This window comes from Engraulis encrasicolus, unplaced genomic scaffold (genome assembly GCF_034702125.1).
Source record: "Engraulis encrasicolus isolate BLACKSEA-1 unplaced genomic scaffold, IST_EnEncr_1.0 scaffold_52_np1212, whole genome shotgun sequence".
Taxonomy (NCBI): Eukaryota; Metazoa; Chordata; class Actinopteri; order Clupeiformes; family Engraulidae; genus Engraulis; species Engraulis encrasicolus.
Window position 1 is genome coordinate 397,496 of NW_026945841.1, and position 18,630 is coordinate 416,125.

General features: G+C 42.1%; 2 protein-coding genes across 2 annotated transcripts; both read right to left on the reverse strand.

Annotated features, from left to right (window-relative positions):
• Window positions 1-268: 268 nt before the first annotated feature.
• LOC134444367 (cysteinyl leukotriene receptor 2-like) lies at window positions 269-1,285 on the reverse strand. The gene has a single exon (XM_063193704.1). It carries the CDS (start codon window positions 1,283-1,285, stop codon window positions 269-271), a length of 1,017 nt encoding a protein of 338 aa, XP_063049774.1.
• Window positions 1,286-16,024: 14,739 nt separating this feature from the next.
• LOC134444368 (atypical chemokine receptor 2-like) lies at window positions 16,025-16,903 on the reverse strand. The gene has a single exon (XM_063193705.1). It carries the CDS (start codon window positions 16,901-16,903, stop codon window positions 16,025-16,027), a length of 879 nt encoding a protein of 292 aa, XP_063049775.1.
• Window positions 16,904-18,630: the final 1,727 nt, after the last annotated feature.

Consider the following 18,630-nt stretch of genomic DNA (forward strand, 5'->3'; position numbering starts at 1 on the left):
GGGATTCGAACCTGCAACCCCTAGATTGAAAGACCAACTCTCTAACCACTAGGCCACGGCTGCCACCATGACTCTTCCTCTGTCCTGATGGATCCAAATGTTGGAAACCCTCACTATGGTACCCCCCACCAAATTCCCTCACTCATAATGAGTCTGTCACCAACACTGCCTCCACCGACAAATAATAAAATATGTAGATTTCCTTGTGCGGAATCCATTTTAAACTGGCCCCTTCTCTCTGTGTGCGGGTGCACCTCTGCTTTCTGGTTCAGATGTGAGCCTCTGTACTCTGTGATGTTTTTTCCTGTTGTGTGGTGTAAACTTGACCCTCTGTAATCTGTGATGAACGTCCCTGTTGTATAGTGTTAACTTGACCCTCTGTACTCTGTGATGTACTTCCCTCCTGTATGGTGTAAACTTGACCCTCTGGACTCTGTGCTGTGCTTCTCTGACAGCAGGGCATCAGGGCTTTGCAGACCTCTTTAGCATCACGACGCATGAAGACGTAGAGCAGAAGGTCAAATAGCGGGTTAAGTGCTGCCAGGATCTCCCCCGAGTGCATGGCTGGTGTGAATGTGGTGTTTCCTGTTGCATACACTACGATCAGCACCCAAACAGCAGGTAGGAACAGCACTGTGTACATGCACAGCACCAGGGCCAACACCGCCATGACACGCCGCTGGTCAGCAGGGGGCACTGTGGTTCTGGAGAGCACTCGCCACGAGCCCACGAAGAAGAAGAGTACAGGAAGGTACGGGAGAAGAAGCACTGGTGTCACAAGAAACCTTGTCAAAGAAAATTGAAGAGAAATGGTCGCAATGACAGCCGAGAAGGTCCAGATTGTGACTGACACGATGGTTGCCGTCCTGATGTTCTGGATGTTTACGTACCAGAAAGCATGAGCGATCATGATGTATCTCTCCGCTGCTATGTACATCATGTAGAACACATTGGCTTGCACACCAAACATGTAGATGTGCCAAAACGTTTTAACTATATCACATTGGTTTTCAATTCTTTGTACCTTCAGTGTGGTGCAAATGGCATTGGCGGAGATTTGAATGATGTCAGAAACCAGCAGGTTTCTAACGTACACAGGAGCAACCTGATCAGCGTTGACATGGGAGGAGAGCCTGTGCAGGGCAAAGCATATTCCAGGGAGTGCCAGGACAAATATGACCCAGTAGAGTACCATGAAGTCAAAAAACACCTGACGATCATCAGTCGGGATGTAAGGACACCATGGGTTGGTGCCATTCTTTGTCTCGTTGCCGTGATCTTCCATTTCTCTTGCCACGTGCTCTGTCTGTGAAATGACTACAATACAGAAACAGAGAGAGTTGAGTTATTATTGTCCTATATGCACTGTGGTGGTACTCACTTTTCATCACTCCCTGCCTTACCTACATCTGGCAACACATCACCTCAGTTATAGTCAGGGCTGCCGGTGAGGGCTGAGTCCTATTGCCTACACCTGGCAACACAGCACCTCAGCCATGTACATTGCTGCAGATGATGCCTGCTTATCGCATACATCTGGCAACATACCTCAGCCATAGACCATAGGCATGGCTACAGGTGAGGGCTGAGTCCTATTGCCTATACTGCATCTGGCAACACAGCACCTCAGTCATAGACCATAGGTATGGCTGCGGGTGAGGGCTAAAGCTTATTGTCTATACCAGGGATTCCCAACCTTTTCCAAAGTGGGGCCCACTCGAAATTGTCACAAATGTTCAAGGCCCACTTCTGACCCAATAAAGAATACAACTCAAATAAATCAATAGCAAAACACATCAACATGTGATTATAATTTGTAGAAAATGATTACAAGGCCCACTTGGAATACCTTCCAGTGGGCCCCGGCCCATAGGTTGAAAATCACTGGTCTATACTGCATCTGGCAACACATCACCTCAGCCATAGACCATAGGCATGGTTGCTGGTTAGGGCTGAGTCCTATTTCCTACAGGATGGTAACATCTGGCAACACAGCACCTCATCCATAGGCCATTATCAGGGCAGCAGGTGAGGACTGACCCTTATCGCCTTTACTCAGTGGTGTAGTCTACGTAGAACGCGGATATACAGAATACACCCACTTCTAAATTTCAGGGATTTCAGTATACCCACTTAAAATTGATTGATCCATTGTTTTGAATAGCACAAATATATGCAGTATACACACTTCAAAAAAAATTCTCAAATATACAGTATACCCACCATAAAAAAAAGTAGACTACACCACTGCCTTTACTGTATCTGGCAACACAGTACCTCAGCCATGTCCGTTGCTGCCTATGAGGCCATAGACCACAGTCAGGGCTGCAGGTTGGGGCTGAGTCATTTTGCATTTACTCTATCTGGCAACACAACACTTCAGTCACGTACTGTAGGCAGCTGCAGGTGAAGCCTGAGTTGTATTGCCTACATCTGGCAACATAGCACTCCACCTGCAGCCTCAGTGCATCTGCTTGATTTTCATTCATAATTCATGAATTTGCATACAGATTACACAGTGCACACAAGTAAAATATCCAATCACCCATGCATTTGCATTACCAGAGAATCTCTAACAGGGAGAATGTTCACACTGATTGGTTCCTGTTGTAGCCAGTTAGCTTTGCATGCATGCTGCAGTTCCTATGGAGTGTCCACTAGTTGGCGAGCGTCGGTAAGTCCTTCATGTGGGAAAATGTATGGAATGGAAAGGGGAGCCCATATGCTAAATACATTGCTACTGCGATTTCCAGTCACAAATATCATCAACAAAACATTCCTGGTGAGCACTATGACTGGTGTTTAATAATAGGCTGTATTGAAAAATCGTTCAGGTGTGTAGTTTTACAGCAGGTTAGAAGATTTCGACCTGTACTCGCTAGCATCCCGCTAATGTTTATGGGTTTGGCATCATAAAAATTGAGCTTTGTGACCCAGTATATAATAATCTAGTGGCGCAAAATAATCGAAACGCTACTCAAATGGGGTCTTATTATTTCTAGCTTCAAACTGAATATTAATATTTCAGGACAGAAAATTATAAAAATTCACAAAAATTATAATGGTAGAAAACTCCATTGACGCCCATTCATTTTGCACTTAGGTAGGATTAGGGTTAGCCTGTTGTGGCTAGTAGCTAGTTCCGTGAGTGAACACCCCCTGGCATTACTAACATGTGTAAGTAACTCTGTGTTAGCACACAAGTGACAAACGATACATGCAATTTGCATGTATATGCAACGATGTTGTATGACATTCATGACTAAATACACCCATACATTACGTGAATAGACATGTATTTGAACATGTAAGCAACATTTATTTGCACACTTGTACATTATATATTTTTGAAACCTGATATGTGGCCCCCGACAGACTGTTACCCCAACCTCACTCTTCCTGTCTTAACAGGAAGTCAGTTCACTTAACAGTGTCTCTGCTTCTTCTTTTTAACCTACGAGTAAAGTCATGTTGTTTAAACTAGTCATGCGAGAAACAAAGTAGTTTTTCAAACCTGTTAGTAACGTTTTGAAAGTGGCTTCAGTAGTTCATCACCTTGTGCCAACGTCCAAGACACTTCTGGATTTCCTTTGGCGTCCTCCCGGACTATTAATGAATAATGAAGCACAGGAGGATTTGCCCAGTGTGTGATGCACAGTCTATTATTATTATTATTAGTAGTAGTAGTAGTATAATCATCAGAAGAAAGGACTGTACGTAGAGTAACTAAAGATGACAATTACTCAGCACAGCTGTAAAATAACTAACATCTTTAAACTAGCATAGGCCTGCATAGTTGAAATGGAAATGTACTCACCTGTGCAAACCTCTGTGTCTGTTCAGCTGAAAGAATTCTTTTAAAACACGAGTAAACGCCACATAAATGTTTTTTGTGTGTGCTGTGAGCAAAAACTAGTTTGTAAACTGACGGATAACCAGAGGAGTGTGCTTTGTGTACCGGCTGCTGTAGTTTGCATACCACAGGTTTGTACCACTCTACTCTGACGCCTTTCCTGAGGTCCACTGTGTTATTTACAGTAGTAAAATCATAGCATGACGCCTTTCAAGTTGGACAGTGCACATTTTGTTCAGTGTTGCCAGATTGGGCTGTTTCCCGCTCAATTGGGCTGCTTATGATGGCCGTTTGCGGGTAAAAATGACATTTATCAGAAAAACCCGCCCAATTTTTGCCATATAAATCAATAAAATTGGGCGGGATTTGTTTCCAGGCGGGTTTTGGGCATTTTTTGGGCTGGAAATCATCAGCCTCATCTGGCAACCCTGATTTTGTTAGCTGACACCCGCCATCTGAGGAAAGGGAATGGCCCGGAGTGTAGTTGCTGAATGCAGCTGCAAGTCAGGTTTGGTATTTTGTGAATTTAAAAACAAAAAAATGCTGCAATGTTCAAAGCATTCAATCCATACATAATTCAAACTAGTGTGCAGAATCATGTCAATTGTTAAAAGCAAGCAAAATGACTGTTCTAAGGGAAATGTGTGATTATTATAAATTTGACCCATGCAACAAATCTAACAAAAATTGGGACAGGGCCAAGAAAATGTTGTAATACTTTCACAATCATTCAAAAAGTTGGATAATCGTAAAAAAAAAAAAAACAAATCATCAACTCAGCCCTGCTGTGGCTCTCACAGACCTCAGTGTTGCCAGATTGGGCTGTTTCCCGCCCAATTGGGCTGCTTAGAATGACAGTCTGCAGATACATTTGGAATTGAGCATTGGTGTCATTTGTAGAATAAAGACCATAGAAATCAATAGGATTTACTTCAAATTGGACCAGATTTAGTGTCTCCAGGCGGGTTTTCATCATTTTTTGGGCTGGAAATCATCAGTCTCATCTGGCAACCCTGCTCACGGTAGGGCACTGCACTGCTATGCCAACGACACGGGTTCGAATCCAGTTCCTGACCATCTCACTGTCCTATTGTGAAATAAAGGCATAAACAAGCCCTAAAAATATATTTAAGAAAGTCATCCAACCTGATTTAGAGGTCAGTTTGAAAGATAGAAGTGAGTTTAAAAGGCAGAGGTGAGTTTAAAAGACAGTGTATGATGGTTCAGTAGTGCCTTGGTTATGCTCTTATTTACTCATGTGGAAAGTCAAATCGAATGCTGAATGATAAAAACAGGTTTTGATCAGCATACACAGCTACCAAGGCATTCTACTGTATATTGGAGAATGGGCTTTAGATATTGCGTCATTAAAAATACAGTGTATTTGTAGTAAACGACTTGAAGAATTTCAAGAAAGCATTATTCAACTTGTGTCATTTTCAGCTCTTTGAACTAGACCAGTTATTCATTGGGCACTTCTGCAGTGCACAGATATTGTTATTAGCAGGCCTGCCATTATGTCTACAACAGTAATAGTGTGTTAATCATATGCTATGACTGTTAAGGAAAATACCAATGGTTGACATGAAAAGCACATTGACATAAACATTTCAACAACTCCCTTTCTCATTTCCAAGGTAGGAGGCTAACCTATAAATTACTCTCAGCCACATAGAAATGTTTCTATTCAATAATACACAGTAGCCAGTGATGTTTCACTCTTACTAGACGCTTGGTGAGTCATTTTCTATTGAAATGATCACATTCAATGATGATAGATGATACAATATGTTGTTGCTCTATGAAACAGTTTGTTTCAAACTTTATTTTCAGACTTTGTAAAAAAAAAATGCACCTGTAGCACAGCAGAGCTGACGCACAGCACATAATAAGTTTACGTACCAGAGTTATGTCTGTGCACAGTGCAGTGCAGCACAGTGCAGTAATTAAACTTGCATGATACTGTAATAAAATTTTAAAAATCTGGAAGCGATCCGTTTCATTTAATTTTTTCTTTGAATAACCATACAAATGGCATTTAGATGATATTCTGCATAAAAAATAAGTGAAATACCTGGAAATTCAGTTTTAGTAATCAACCGTGTGTTCAAATTGGCTCTGGACGAACATGACCACTATAAGCGGATTTCACTGTAGATCAATACCTACATCATCAAGTTGCTGTGTTGCTACATAAATTCACAAGTTATCATCTCATCAACAAAACTTGCAGACGTGCAAAATCTGACATGCTGAGTAGGACATTAAGATCATGCCACAGAAGTGAAACCAAGATACAGATGCAGTGAATGACAGCAAGAAAGACATATTTTATGTTTTTTACATGAGTTTGTCCACATTTTCCAGGGTGTTGTTGGTCACATGGATGGCTGGGACCATGGGGGATGTCAGGAGCTGGTTGGTATAGTATCTGAGTTTTATTGACGTTAATATCAAGTCCCAGGAGTTGGTAGGCTCTGGCAAAGGCGTCCATGATGCTCTGGAGATCCGCTTCACGTCCGTCTGCGTATTGGAGCTCCATGAGCACCTGCGGCCTGAGCCTGTTGATGTTAAAGAGCCCACCATATGTCCTGGAAATGAATTTGAGACCGTCAGGTAGGCTTCGACTGGTGAGGTGGAGGATGGTGGAAATGAAAATAGAGAAGAGGGTTGGTGCAATGATGCAGCCCTGTTCACGGAATCAAAGGCCTTATTAAGATCAATGAATGCCATGTACAGGGGTAGGTATGCTCTCAACATTTCTCCTGCAGCTGACGAGCTGTGAAAATCATGTTGGAGGTTCCTCTAGCGGGACGGAAGCCACACTGCGACTCTTGCCTGTGGTGGATAGGAGGGAGATGCCCCTGTAGTTGCCACAGTCCTTCTTAAAAATGGTGACAATGTAATGACAAAATGTGTAAAATGTGACATGCTGAGTGAATGACAGCAAGAAAGAAATGATTCTTGCCAAACATGACAAAAAAGGCCTAAGGGAATAACAACGACATTCCACACTCACACTTTACTGAGGGAGGAGACTACCGGTAAGTTCACTGTAGCAAAGCCAAAATACAAATCAAACCACTCAACAGCAGGACTGGAGCAGTGGCAGCACACACCATCAACCAACCTCCTGCAGAGACAAACATGGCCAGCGAAAATAGAAGTAAGTAGCCTACATTAAAACTCATCTTCATTCTGTGTTTTTATACAGTGTTTCTGCTCTGAGAATATACTGTACATACATACATACATACATACATACACACACGCATGCACGCGCATGCATACATACATACATACATACATACATACATACATACATACATACATGCATACATACATGCATACATGCATACATACAGTACATACATACTCTACATACATACTGTACATTCATACATACAGTAGACGGCCGCAGATCTACAGTATAAAACCCCATGTCATTGAAGGCCTTAGACAGAGATACGTCATTCTAGTTCTTTTCCGGTATCCACTTTATGTTGGGTGAATGTCCCTTTAGGAGACCTTCGGAGTCCTGAGGTTGAGAATAAATGGAGTCCCCTTAGCGCTGTGGATGGCGGTAGCACACTTCTTGTGCAAACACTTCAACAATAGAAGAAGGAGGGGACAACGCCCCCTTAGGAGACCCAACTTGAGCACACTGGGCCCTTCTCAAAACCTAGTGCAGTGCACTTCCAAGTATATCAAGTGTATCAGCCTAATAAGTCACGCCCAGTGATTGGATACTCTTGATTAGTCACACCCAGTGATTGGATATTCAGAAGAGTTCACCCAAGAATATCCAATCACTGGGCGTGACTAATTAGGCTGATACACTTGGAAGTGCACTGCATTGGGTGGGCGTGGTTTGATTCCTCTTTATTAATCTACCCTCTTTGCCTTAAGTCTCGCTGCCCTGGGATCATATAAAACATATATCCTCAAGGCAATGTTTGTTATTGTTTCAACCAGCAAACCGCAATACATGTTAGGGGGTTGCTTCTAATATTCCCTTTAGAGGAATTTCATATTATTTTCCTCTCCCACAATATATTTTTTCTGTCATGTGTTTCATGCTTCTTGATTAATATTGCAATGAGTGTTTGTTATATTGAGTGATAGTGGAGAGACAGGTTGGTTATGAAATTGCACAATAGGTATTCCAGTTCCTCAAAAGCATTCCATTGTATTACACAAGTATTGATGGCCTCTTATCTCTCAATCTTTTCCTGTAAGTTCACACCTTAACAACAGGTCTGACAAGAACCAATACAATATGTGTGTTTGTTTTTTGCTTCAAAACATACTCCACTCTCACTTCTGTGCTATTAAAAGAACACAATGTAACCCTTGTGTTTTTGCAGTCCTTTATGGGTATAGATATTACACATGCATTTACCAGAGAATGAGAAATGAGAATGAGAAAATATTGTAATGTAATGTAATGTGTTAACATTTTATAAATATTCCAACAGATCCAGAGGAATTGCGGATTGTGCTTTTTGGTGGCAGTGGATCTGGAAAGAGTGCAACAGGAAACACCATATTAGGGAAAAGGGCATTCACAACAAGGCAATCCCAAGACACTGAAACATTATCCTGCCAAAGGGAAAGATGAGAGTTTGAAGGTACACCAGTATCCGTGGTGGATACTCCGTGGACCGTAAGGCACAATACCAGTGACATGTCCAAATGCATCTCCTACTGTGCACCTGGCCCTCATGTGCTTCTAGCTGTGATTCCACTACAGGCAGCTGCTGATGTGGACAGACACTTGAAGATTCTTCAGTGCTTGTTTGGGGTAGAGGCATCTCGTTACACCGTTTTCCTGTTCACCCATGGAGATGAACTGCCAGATTGGGTCACCGCAGAGCAATTCATCCGTCAAAATCCAGTTCCCCATTGTGTAGGATACCACGTCTTCAACAACAGAGATGAGGATCCTTCTCAGGTCAGAGAGCTGCTGGAGAAGATCAAGAGAATGGTGCAGAGGAATGGAGGAAGCTACTGCATCAAGGACAGAGACTGGAAGCACAAGTATCTGTATCCATTAGCTACTGCAGTTGCTATTGGATGTGGTATTGGAGCTGCTAGTGGAGGCACCGGAGGAGGAGTTCTAGTGGCTTTTTTAGCATCTGTTATTGGAGCTTTTGCTGCTCATGGAGACAACAGAGCTGTTGTTACTGGAGCTATTGCTGTAGCTGCCATTGTGGGTCTAGCCATTGCGATTGGAGCGGGTGTTGTCACCGGTATTGGATTTGCTTTAAAAGCCACTGCTGCAATTACTACGGGAGCTTCTTTCGAAACTTTTGCTCACATGGTAGATATTTGTGGATTATTTGGTATTTTTGGCGGAGCAACGGTTGGAGCTGGAGTTTCTGTGTCTGTTGGAGCATATGCTGCGTGGGCTCGTCTTGATTTCATTTGCGCTGTTATTGCAGGGTTTTTTGGAGGACTTTTGGTTATTGCTGCATTAATGCTTATTGTCATTCCTCCTGATACTGCCTGCTCAAAACTTGTTGGATTTGCTGCGGTGGTTGGAGATTCTGCTGGGGCTGCATTTGGAGCTGCTGTTGGCGTACTTGTAGCCTCAGACTTTGCTGCAGGAGTAATGATCTACTTAGCATGTCAGGCAGTAATATGGTGGTTAAACAATAAATAGCTAGAGTCTCTTTTATGTCAGATGGTTAAATCAGGGCCATGCCAATGGTGGATCGTGTTCATTTGGCTAAAGTGTCTTTGAAATTGGTTTGATACCAATTGCATAATAGTAGCATTCCCTCATATTCTCTTATAAATGGTTAATATATTTTTACACTGTCACAAAGGGGAAGATGTATTGATGTTGGGTTGTCTATGGCTTTGTTACTAACATTAAGATCAATTTTCTGTTGGTTGTTGGCAACATTTACCTCAAACCAACACAAATTATTTTTACGGCATTATCGTATCCATTGTAATGTTATATAAATCTGGTGGCTGGGGCAGGTTGGTTTTTATCGATTCCCCTTGTTTTCAACTAAACCCTTCACTGACATGTAATGCTATATACGTTTGAATAGCCGTTTTATTTTCAACAAACTCTTTTATTTTAGTATATTCCAATCTAATAGTACACAAAACTGATGGCTGGTGCTAGGTTGGTTGTGTTTGGTACCTCTTGTAGTCATGTAAACCTTTAAATGTATTGTAAGGCTATATTTGTTTAGAAGTTGGCAATGTATTCATGTATTCTATGCCATGACATATCACATGTACGTACGTGTATGTTACAAAGATCCAACCCAGAAACTAACTTTCATATTACAATAAATTAAATATTGGCGTAATTTGTTGGTGATTATTTGCTGACTGATTGTTTCTGTTTTCATCTGTTTTTTTTTTCCCCTCACCTGCATGGCAACAAGTAAGGCACCAATGAGAAGTGTGAATTTCCAGCCAGACTGAATCCACTTTTCAGATGTATCAACTTTCATCTAAACAGGTTATTCAGTTCTATTCTGATGATGGTGAATCAGAAGCTGTATATTCAGATAACTCTTTACAGCCCATTGTAATCCAAATCTAAAACCTAAACCCTTTCAGGATCCTGTACTGTACCTGTTGTGTGAAGCCCCACATATGCAGTAGGCACACATGTATTCAAGATTTTTATCACGTGCTTCCTTCGCACAAGCACAATCGGCAGTGAAATGAGGATTACAACTGCTCTGTGCTGTGTTGGATGGTAAAAAACAAAAATAATAAAATAAAATAAAAAATAATTCAAATAGTTATTGTCTTAATAATTTAAAAAGCGGATGGCTTGAAGAAAAAAAACTCTTACGCAGTCTCTCTGTTCTACATCTTATTAACGTAGTCGTTGACGGCAGCCTCTCGAACATGGAGTGACTAGGATGATGTTGATGGAGATTTAAGGAGAAATGGACGGAGAAGGGAAAGGAGAAGAAAGGACAGCTGCTCAGTCACAGAAGGAGATGTAATGTACCGGGGTTGGACAAAATAATGGAAACACCACATCATTTTAGAGTTTCATGGCTTAAGTGGAAGAGCATGTTGGCTTATCTTCATTAATTGCACCAATAAGGTGAAGTGTGAAAGTTCAATTAGCAGGGTAAGAGCACAGTTTTGCAATGCAAATCTTTTTTTTGTAATTGCAAATCTTGCAATGCACATTGAGTTAATAAAGGAGACATTCTTGGTGCGCATGTAACTTGTATCTTTGACTGACACAGCAAGTCTTTGTGATGTATCAAGAGCTACGGTATCCAAGGTAATGTCTGCATACCACCAAGAAGGATGAACCACATCCAACAGGATTAACTGTGGATGAAAAATGACAGATGCAAAATGGGTGTGGATGCGAAATGACATGTGTTTCCATTATTTTGTACAACCACTGTATAGTCCTTGGGGTCATCCCTATGTTCCCCGCGTCCTATGTTTCCCGGTAGCGGGGAGCTTAGGACCCTTTTTTCAAAAACATAGGACCCGGTGAACATAGGACCCGGGGAACATAGGACCAGGGGAACACAGGTACGCTCCCCACTCTTTTACTGAGACTCTGAGCTGCCAGCTGCTCAGCCACTCTCTTCCCTGCGCTCCACTTAAAGTGTTATCTATTATTTGTTTCCCCATTTTAAATTTGTTTCCCCTTTACTCATATTTTCGGTAATATTCGGTACAATAATGTCCCTTAGTAAAGACTCAGTAAATAATTAACTAATGATGAATAAAACATTAACAAATGTTTTTATTATTAACTAAGCTTTATTAATGCTTTATAAAATATCTACAAATGATATCTGCGAGATTTTACCCACCTTATAACACATTATTTTATTCATTTACAAGCAACTTGTAAATGTTTGATAAGTATAAAATATTAACATAGCATTTCCTAGTCATTTACAAGCATTTGTTTACATTTCCTAGTAATTTACAAACGTTTGTTAATGTTTTGTTCATCAATAGTTAATTATTTATTAAGTCTTTATAATGCTTTTTTGCATCCATTATTCTAAAGTGTTACTCATATTTTCTTCTGTTTTTGTACATATAATTGTATGTAATTTAAAAAAAAACAAGACAGATGAGCTCTTTGACTCCTTGTCATCTGATGCTACATGTTAACACCAATTGGAAACATCTGGGAGCTGCAGCTGGCTGCTCAGTCACAGGAAGAGGAGAGGTCAAATGTACACTCCTTTTTATACAGTATATAGATGTAAAGTTCCCTCTGCAGGTCAAATGTACACTCCTTTTTATACAGTATATAGATGTAAAGTTCCCTCTGCAGGTAAAATGTACACTCCTTTTTATACAGTATATAGATGTAAAGTTCCCTCTGCAGGTCAAATGTACACTCCTTTTTATACAGTATATAGATGTAAAGTTCCCTCTGCAGGTAAAATGTACACTCCTTTTTATACAGTGTATAGATGTAAAGTTCCCTCTGCAGGTAAAATGTACACTCCTTTTTATACAGTGTATAGATGTAAAGTTCCCTCTGCAGGTAAAATGTACACTCCTTTTTATACAGTGTATAGATGTAAAGTGCCCTCTGCAATCCATTTGAGCATAACTAGCCAAGCCTCCAGTCTGGAGATCAATTTGGGCGCTGGGCAGAGAGAATAATTAACATGGTAAATGATGAGGAGGACAAGGATGGGTAGAGCAACATAGAGAAAAGAAAGGAATGGAATTTCAGTTGCCTGCAGCCAAATGTGGAGCAGATCTGGCAACATGATGAGCAGACAACCACAACTCACAACTGAGACTGCAACAGGAGACACCATGTACAGTAATGAGGAAAGGTGTGTTTGTGTGTTTGGACATAAAATTCCCTCTGCAATCCATTTGAGCATTACTATGCAAGCTTTCAGTTTGGAGATCAATGTGGGCAGAGGAAATAATTAACAGGCATGATACTTTCAGGTGAGGAAGTGGATAGGGATGGGTAGAGCAAGATACAGGATAAGGGTAGAGCAAGATCGATAAAGGTAAGAAATGGAAATTCTGCGGACTGGAGCCAAATGGGGAGCAGATCTGGCAACATGATGAGCAGACTCCTGAGACTGCAACTGGAGACCCCATGTACACTAGGGGGAAAGGTGTAATTTGTGTGTGTGTGTGTGTGTGTGTGTTTGTTTTTTTACCTGGTGTGCTTTACTACCATGCTGTGCAAGGCCACTTGAGAATGACCTGCTGTGGCCCCTTGGCACTCTGTCCAGTTGGGTTTGTCCATACATTTGTATGTAATAAAAGTAGAGATGCACCGGATCCTGATTTTTAGGATCCTGCCGGACACATAGCCTACTCGCACACGTGGGCCCTTTTTATCACGTTGGCTCAAACTATTTTGACTGAAAAGCCTCGGCTACCGGATCCTGGATCCTGGAACCGGATCCGGATCCTGTGAAAAACCCTATTATCCTGCCGGATCCGGAGTAATTTTTATTATTGATTTGCTCGGTAACATTCCCCTGCCTCATTCAACACAGCACGACGGAGCAAAGATGAAATGTTACATTTATTCACCAGCAGGACAATAACCGCAACGAAATAACACAAAGTTGAGCACTCTAATGCATGTAATACAAAGATGAAAATGGGACCTGTTTATTTTCTGTTATTTTCTGGAACCACAAGATATTACCATAGTGCACATGACACTTCTGATGCATTACACATTCTTAGATCCAATCAGGAAGACACCTCAAAGGCTCCATCTACCACACATGTGTATGCACGGCTTAAGTGAAGTGCTCCCTCTTGTGACTATATCTAAAACTACACTAAAAACCTGTAGGTGACAATACATGGCTCCTACACCCTGTCGCATTCAAGTACACAAAAGCCCACAAATATCTTTTAAACAAAAGTGGAACAGAAAAAGAAAGAAAGTGAGCTAACAGTAGCAAGTGGCTGACAGCTATTATAAGTGACCCAATAACGGCTGCAAATAAGTAGCTGACAGCATTTAGTAGGGGAGAATAACAGTAGCAGGGAAGTTGTTAAAACGATGTCAAAGGAACCTTGATGCCCTTAGTCAGCCCCGCCGACAGGGGGGGACAAAAGGGCTTTTTGTCCCGGGCCCTGGGATAGGGGGGCCCAGAACTGGGCCCTCATTAAGTTTGTGATTAATGGTTCTAATTAATTTCAAAATAAGATGGTTTTTCAGAGAGGGAGATTGCGCTATATTTACATTAAATAAATGATGCAGATATTTTGCCTTTCCTGCCCTTAAAAAGGCTCAAGAACCCCCACCTCCCCCACCCCCAGTGCACAAATGGTTTGGTCAGTCATTACGAGAAAGAAAAAAACGGCTTCAACTTAACGCGGCTCGTGCCAATTTGCCCAAGGTGTCTGAAGAAGCAGTCGTTCAAACCAGGAGGGCAGAAAATGAAGGATAGGAGAAAAATAGATGAAGACACCAGAAGCCCCAGGATTTCAGTAAAAAGTTCTTCAGATGATGCAGGTACTAACAATAGCAGAGAACATTAACAGAGCAAAAGTTTCCCTTCATAAACAGACACGCCCTGCACTGCAGCATTCATGTTTAAAACATGATCAGTCACACAGTCGCATCATTTTATAACCACAGCTTAAAATTGTAAAATTGTGTTTCAAAGCTGACCATCTGTGACCTTAGCTAGGAATATGCACATTATCCCCAATCGTAACATGATGAGAAGTTGCGTCGCGCGCAAGGAGAGGGCAAGGGAGAACTTTTAAAACTGCGCTATTATGCAACGCTATTTCGCTTAGCGCGTATAAATCCCGCTTAGCGCAAATGCTAACACTTTATCAACCTGTTAACTTTGTGGGGAGAAACAGTGTACACCCGTTTTGCATATACATTTCTGCAACTTGACTTGTTCCTGTGTTTGGCTATTCCTGGTGTGGGAAGACTGACGTCTTGGTGTGCTGGTGGTGACAGTGAACTAGAGCTGCTTCAGTCAGGCACGTTTTGATGTGCCCTCAAATTGCTTAAGTAAATCACACGTAGGCTACACTTGTGTTATTAATGATGTGAATCCTATTTATTTTGTTTCATTTCTAAATAAATGTTGGCAAAATGCATGGATATTTGTATGGATAGATCATTTACTAGGCTATGGAATTATTGTATTTGTCATTGATTTGTGAGGCTACTTTGATACCAATGTCATTTCTTTCATAGGCCTAATGGGTAGGCCTAATAATATATAGCATATCACTTAAGAGTGGTGCGCTTTCAGGCCGAAAGTGTAGTCTGGTCACCTGGTCTCTCTTGAAAAAAAATGGTCGTTTGGTGGTTGGAGTTTTTTTTTATTTTTTTAAACAGGGTTGGGGGGGGGGGGGGGGGGGGGGGGGGGGGGGGGGGGGAGGGGGGGCCCATTGATATTTTTTTGTCCCGGGCCCAGCCAAATCTGTCAGCGACCCTGCCCTTGGTGGTCATGACAGTTGACCTTGAATAAACCTGATAACGACATCTCTTGAGTCCCAAGTGTCTAAACTCAATTAAAGATGACATCAAAATGACCTTGTGTGCTGGGTTGCCTGCTGAGTGTAATATTATGTGATGGAAAGCCCAATGAAGATGCCCCTGACAATGACTTTGAAGATGACCTTGATGATGATGATGACATACTTAATTGATCACCACAGGGGGAATTGAGTGCCACCTGGTCATTCACATAGCACATTCCAAATACATAGACAAACATATAATAAATAAGAGCTAACAATAAATAAGCAGCATGGCTTGTCAAGTAGTCTGGCTCCCTCTCTCTCTCTGATGTCATGCCATGCTCTGCCGGTGGGTTGCTGTGTCATCCTCCGTTCCACAGGTGGAGCTGCAATAGGTCTCCCTTAGTGTTGCTTAAACTTACAAGCCAGTGGCTGTGACATATGGGGGCTCGTCCGGGATCTGAACCCAGGACCTTGCGCCAGTGGTTGTGACACAATGAAGATCACCTGTTCATGACTCTTCCTGTGTCCTGATAGAACCAAATGTCGGAAACCCTCACTATGGCAACCCCCTCAGATTCCCTCACTCATAATGAAATCTGTCACCAACACTTCCTCCACCGACAAATAATATGTAGATTTACTTTTGCCTAATCGGCAAAATTTGAAACAGGTCCCTTCTCTCAGTGTGCTGATATACCTCTGCTTTCTGGTTCAGGCGTGAGTCTCTGTACTATGCGTTGTGCTTCCCTGCTGTGTGGTGTTAACTTGACCCTCTGTAGTTTGTGAAGAGCTTCCTTCCTGTATGGTGTAAACTTGAGCCTCTGTCCTCTGCGACGAGCTTCTCTGACAGCAGGACATCAGGTCTTTGCAGACCTCTTTAGCATCACGACGCATGAAGACGTAGAGCAGAAGATCAAACAGCGGGTTCAGTGCTGCCAGGATCTCCGCAGAGTGCATGGCTGGCGTGAACGTGGTGTTTCCTGTTGCATACACCACAATCTGCACCCAAACAGCAGGCAGGAACAGCACTGTGTACATGCACAGCACCAGGGCCAACACCGCCATGACACGCCGCTGGTCAGCAGGGGGCACTGTGGTTCTGGAGAGCGCTCGCCACGAGCCCACGAAGAAGAAGAGCACAGGGAGGTACGGGAGAAGCAGCAGAGGAGGCAGAATGAATCGTGCAAACATGAATATAAAAGAGATGGTCCATATAGTGGCTGAGAAGGTCCAGATTGTGATTGACACGACGGTTGCCGTCCTGAAGTTCTGTATGTTTACGTACCAGAAAGCATGAGCGATCATGATGTATCTCTCTGCTGCTATGTACACCATGAAGAACACGTTAGCTTGCAAACCAAAAGTGTAAAAGTACCAAAGAATTCTAACTGTATTACATTTGTTTTCAATGCCTTGTACCTTCAGTGTGCTGCAAATGGCATTGGCGGAGATTTGAAGGAGGTCAGAAACCAGCAGGTTTATAACGTATACGGGAGCAACCTGATCAGCGTTGACAAGGGAGGAGAGCCTGTGTAGGGCGAAGCATATTCCAGGGAGCGCCAGGACAAATATGACCCAGTAGAGAACCATGATGAGGAATTGCACCTGATGATCATCATTCGGGATTAAAGGACACCATGTCTGGTTGTTGTTATTTGTCTCGTTGCTGTGCTTTTCCATTCCTCTTGTCACTTGCTCTGTCTGTAAAAGGGCTAAAATGCAGAAAAAGAAAGTTTTGTTATTATTGTACTGTATGCCTTTTGGTAGTACTCACTTGTCATCACTCCTAGATAATTTGTGCCTGCACATGTGGATTCTTGGGGTTATCATGGTGCCTGTGGAGACTTGGGGTTGCCATGGTGCGCTGTAGAGTCTTGGGGTTGCCATGGTGCACTGTGGAGTCTTGGGGTTGCCATGGTGCACTGTGCTAATGCAATCCACCCACAGACCTATTTTATACTACACTTGCCCTCGGTCACATGTTTATGACATCTGCCCAAGACTTTGCTCCAGACTTTGCTCAGCAGTGTTGCTGTAGCTGTAGACAATCTGCTTGTAATATCTGATATTTACAGTCTGTAGAAATTAATTCAGGTTAATTAATGTACAGTAAGTGAAGGATTTATACAGACAGCTACATTCCACATTGACTGTCTATTGACTGTCACATTGCCACATTTACTATTTTCTGGATATCACCACTGACTCCTATTTTTTCTCCCCTGCGCTGACAACACATATTAAAAGTATGTTTGCCCACACAATGTATTTATGGTGATGGCTCTCAAAACTTCACAACCAGGCTGACACAAAAAGCATCTTTCTGTCGGTATGCAGGCCTTGAGTTGTTGCTATGGTTACCCTAAGCGTCTTCAGGAAAGATGGCTGGCTGAAGCGGTTTCATCTCATTTTAAAATAAAGTTGATATAAAGACTCTCCTGATCTTAACTTTGAGGAAAGTAAAGCAAATAAATATACTAAAGACCAGCATGACTATGCAATATAAAAATATCCACAAAAAGATTCTCCATTGTCACCTCTATTTCTCTCTATCGTTGCCTGATATAATGTTTGGGTTGTTGTACGGATGTACTTTGAATGAAATGTAATAATCCTTCAGAAAATAAATGAAATACTGCTTAACCACTTTGTTAGGACAGTCTGCCGTCCCGTGTAAAATGATTGCTCACAGCTGAGTTAGTCTGGGGCAGGACTGGACTGGAAACAAGACACTGTATTGTAAAGAAAAAAAAAAGAAAAAGGAGGCTGTGTGAGGGACTGCTCTAAGCCAACCTCGCGCACCATGCTACGTACTTCCGCTCTGCACTACGTCTGGTACCTGTCTTCTGTGGAGCGATGTTGACCGGTAGGATTTGCGCCGGTGTTCTGACAAACAGTCCTACATTGTAATTTTATCCTGCGGTAGGATGTTCTGTCAGACATGTGTGTTAAACGGTCCTAAATCGCCATAGATAGACGTCAGACATGTTTGTTCAACAACTTATAGGTTAAATCCTGATTTTTCCGAAAGTGTCCTTCCTGCTTCCTGCTTCCTGCAATCGCGTCAGATCAAACAAAGTCCAGACCATGAATACGAAATGGAAATGGTAGCATTATAGGATGGTCAGGACCAGGCTAGGTCTACGCTAAAACATGACATTTTAGCATAGTCCAGCCCCTCACACAGCCTTCTGTTTCTTTCTTTCTTTTCTTTGGTTTTCTACAATATTCTGGTTGGATCAGGCCATTGTCTACATTAAAGACGGACCAATGTGCTGCCCCATCGAATTGTCAAAGTAAAAACAAACACAAACAGC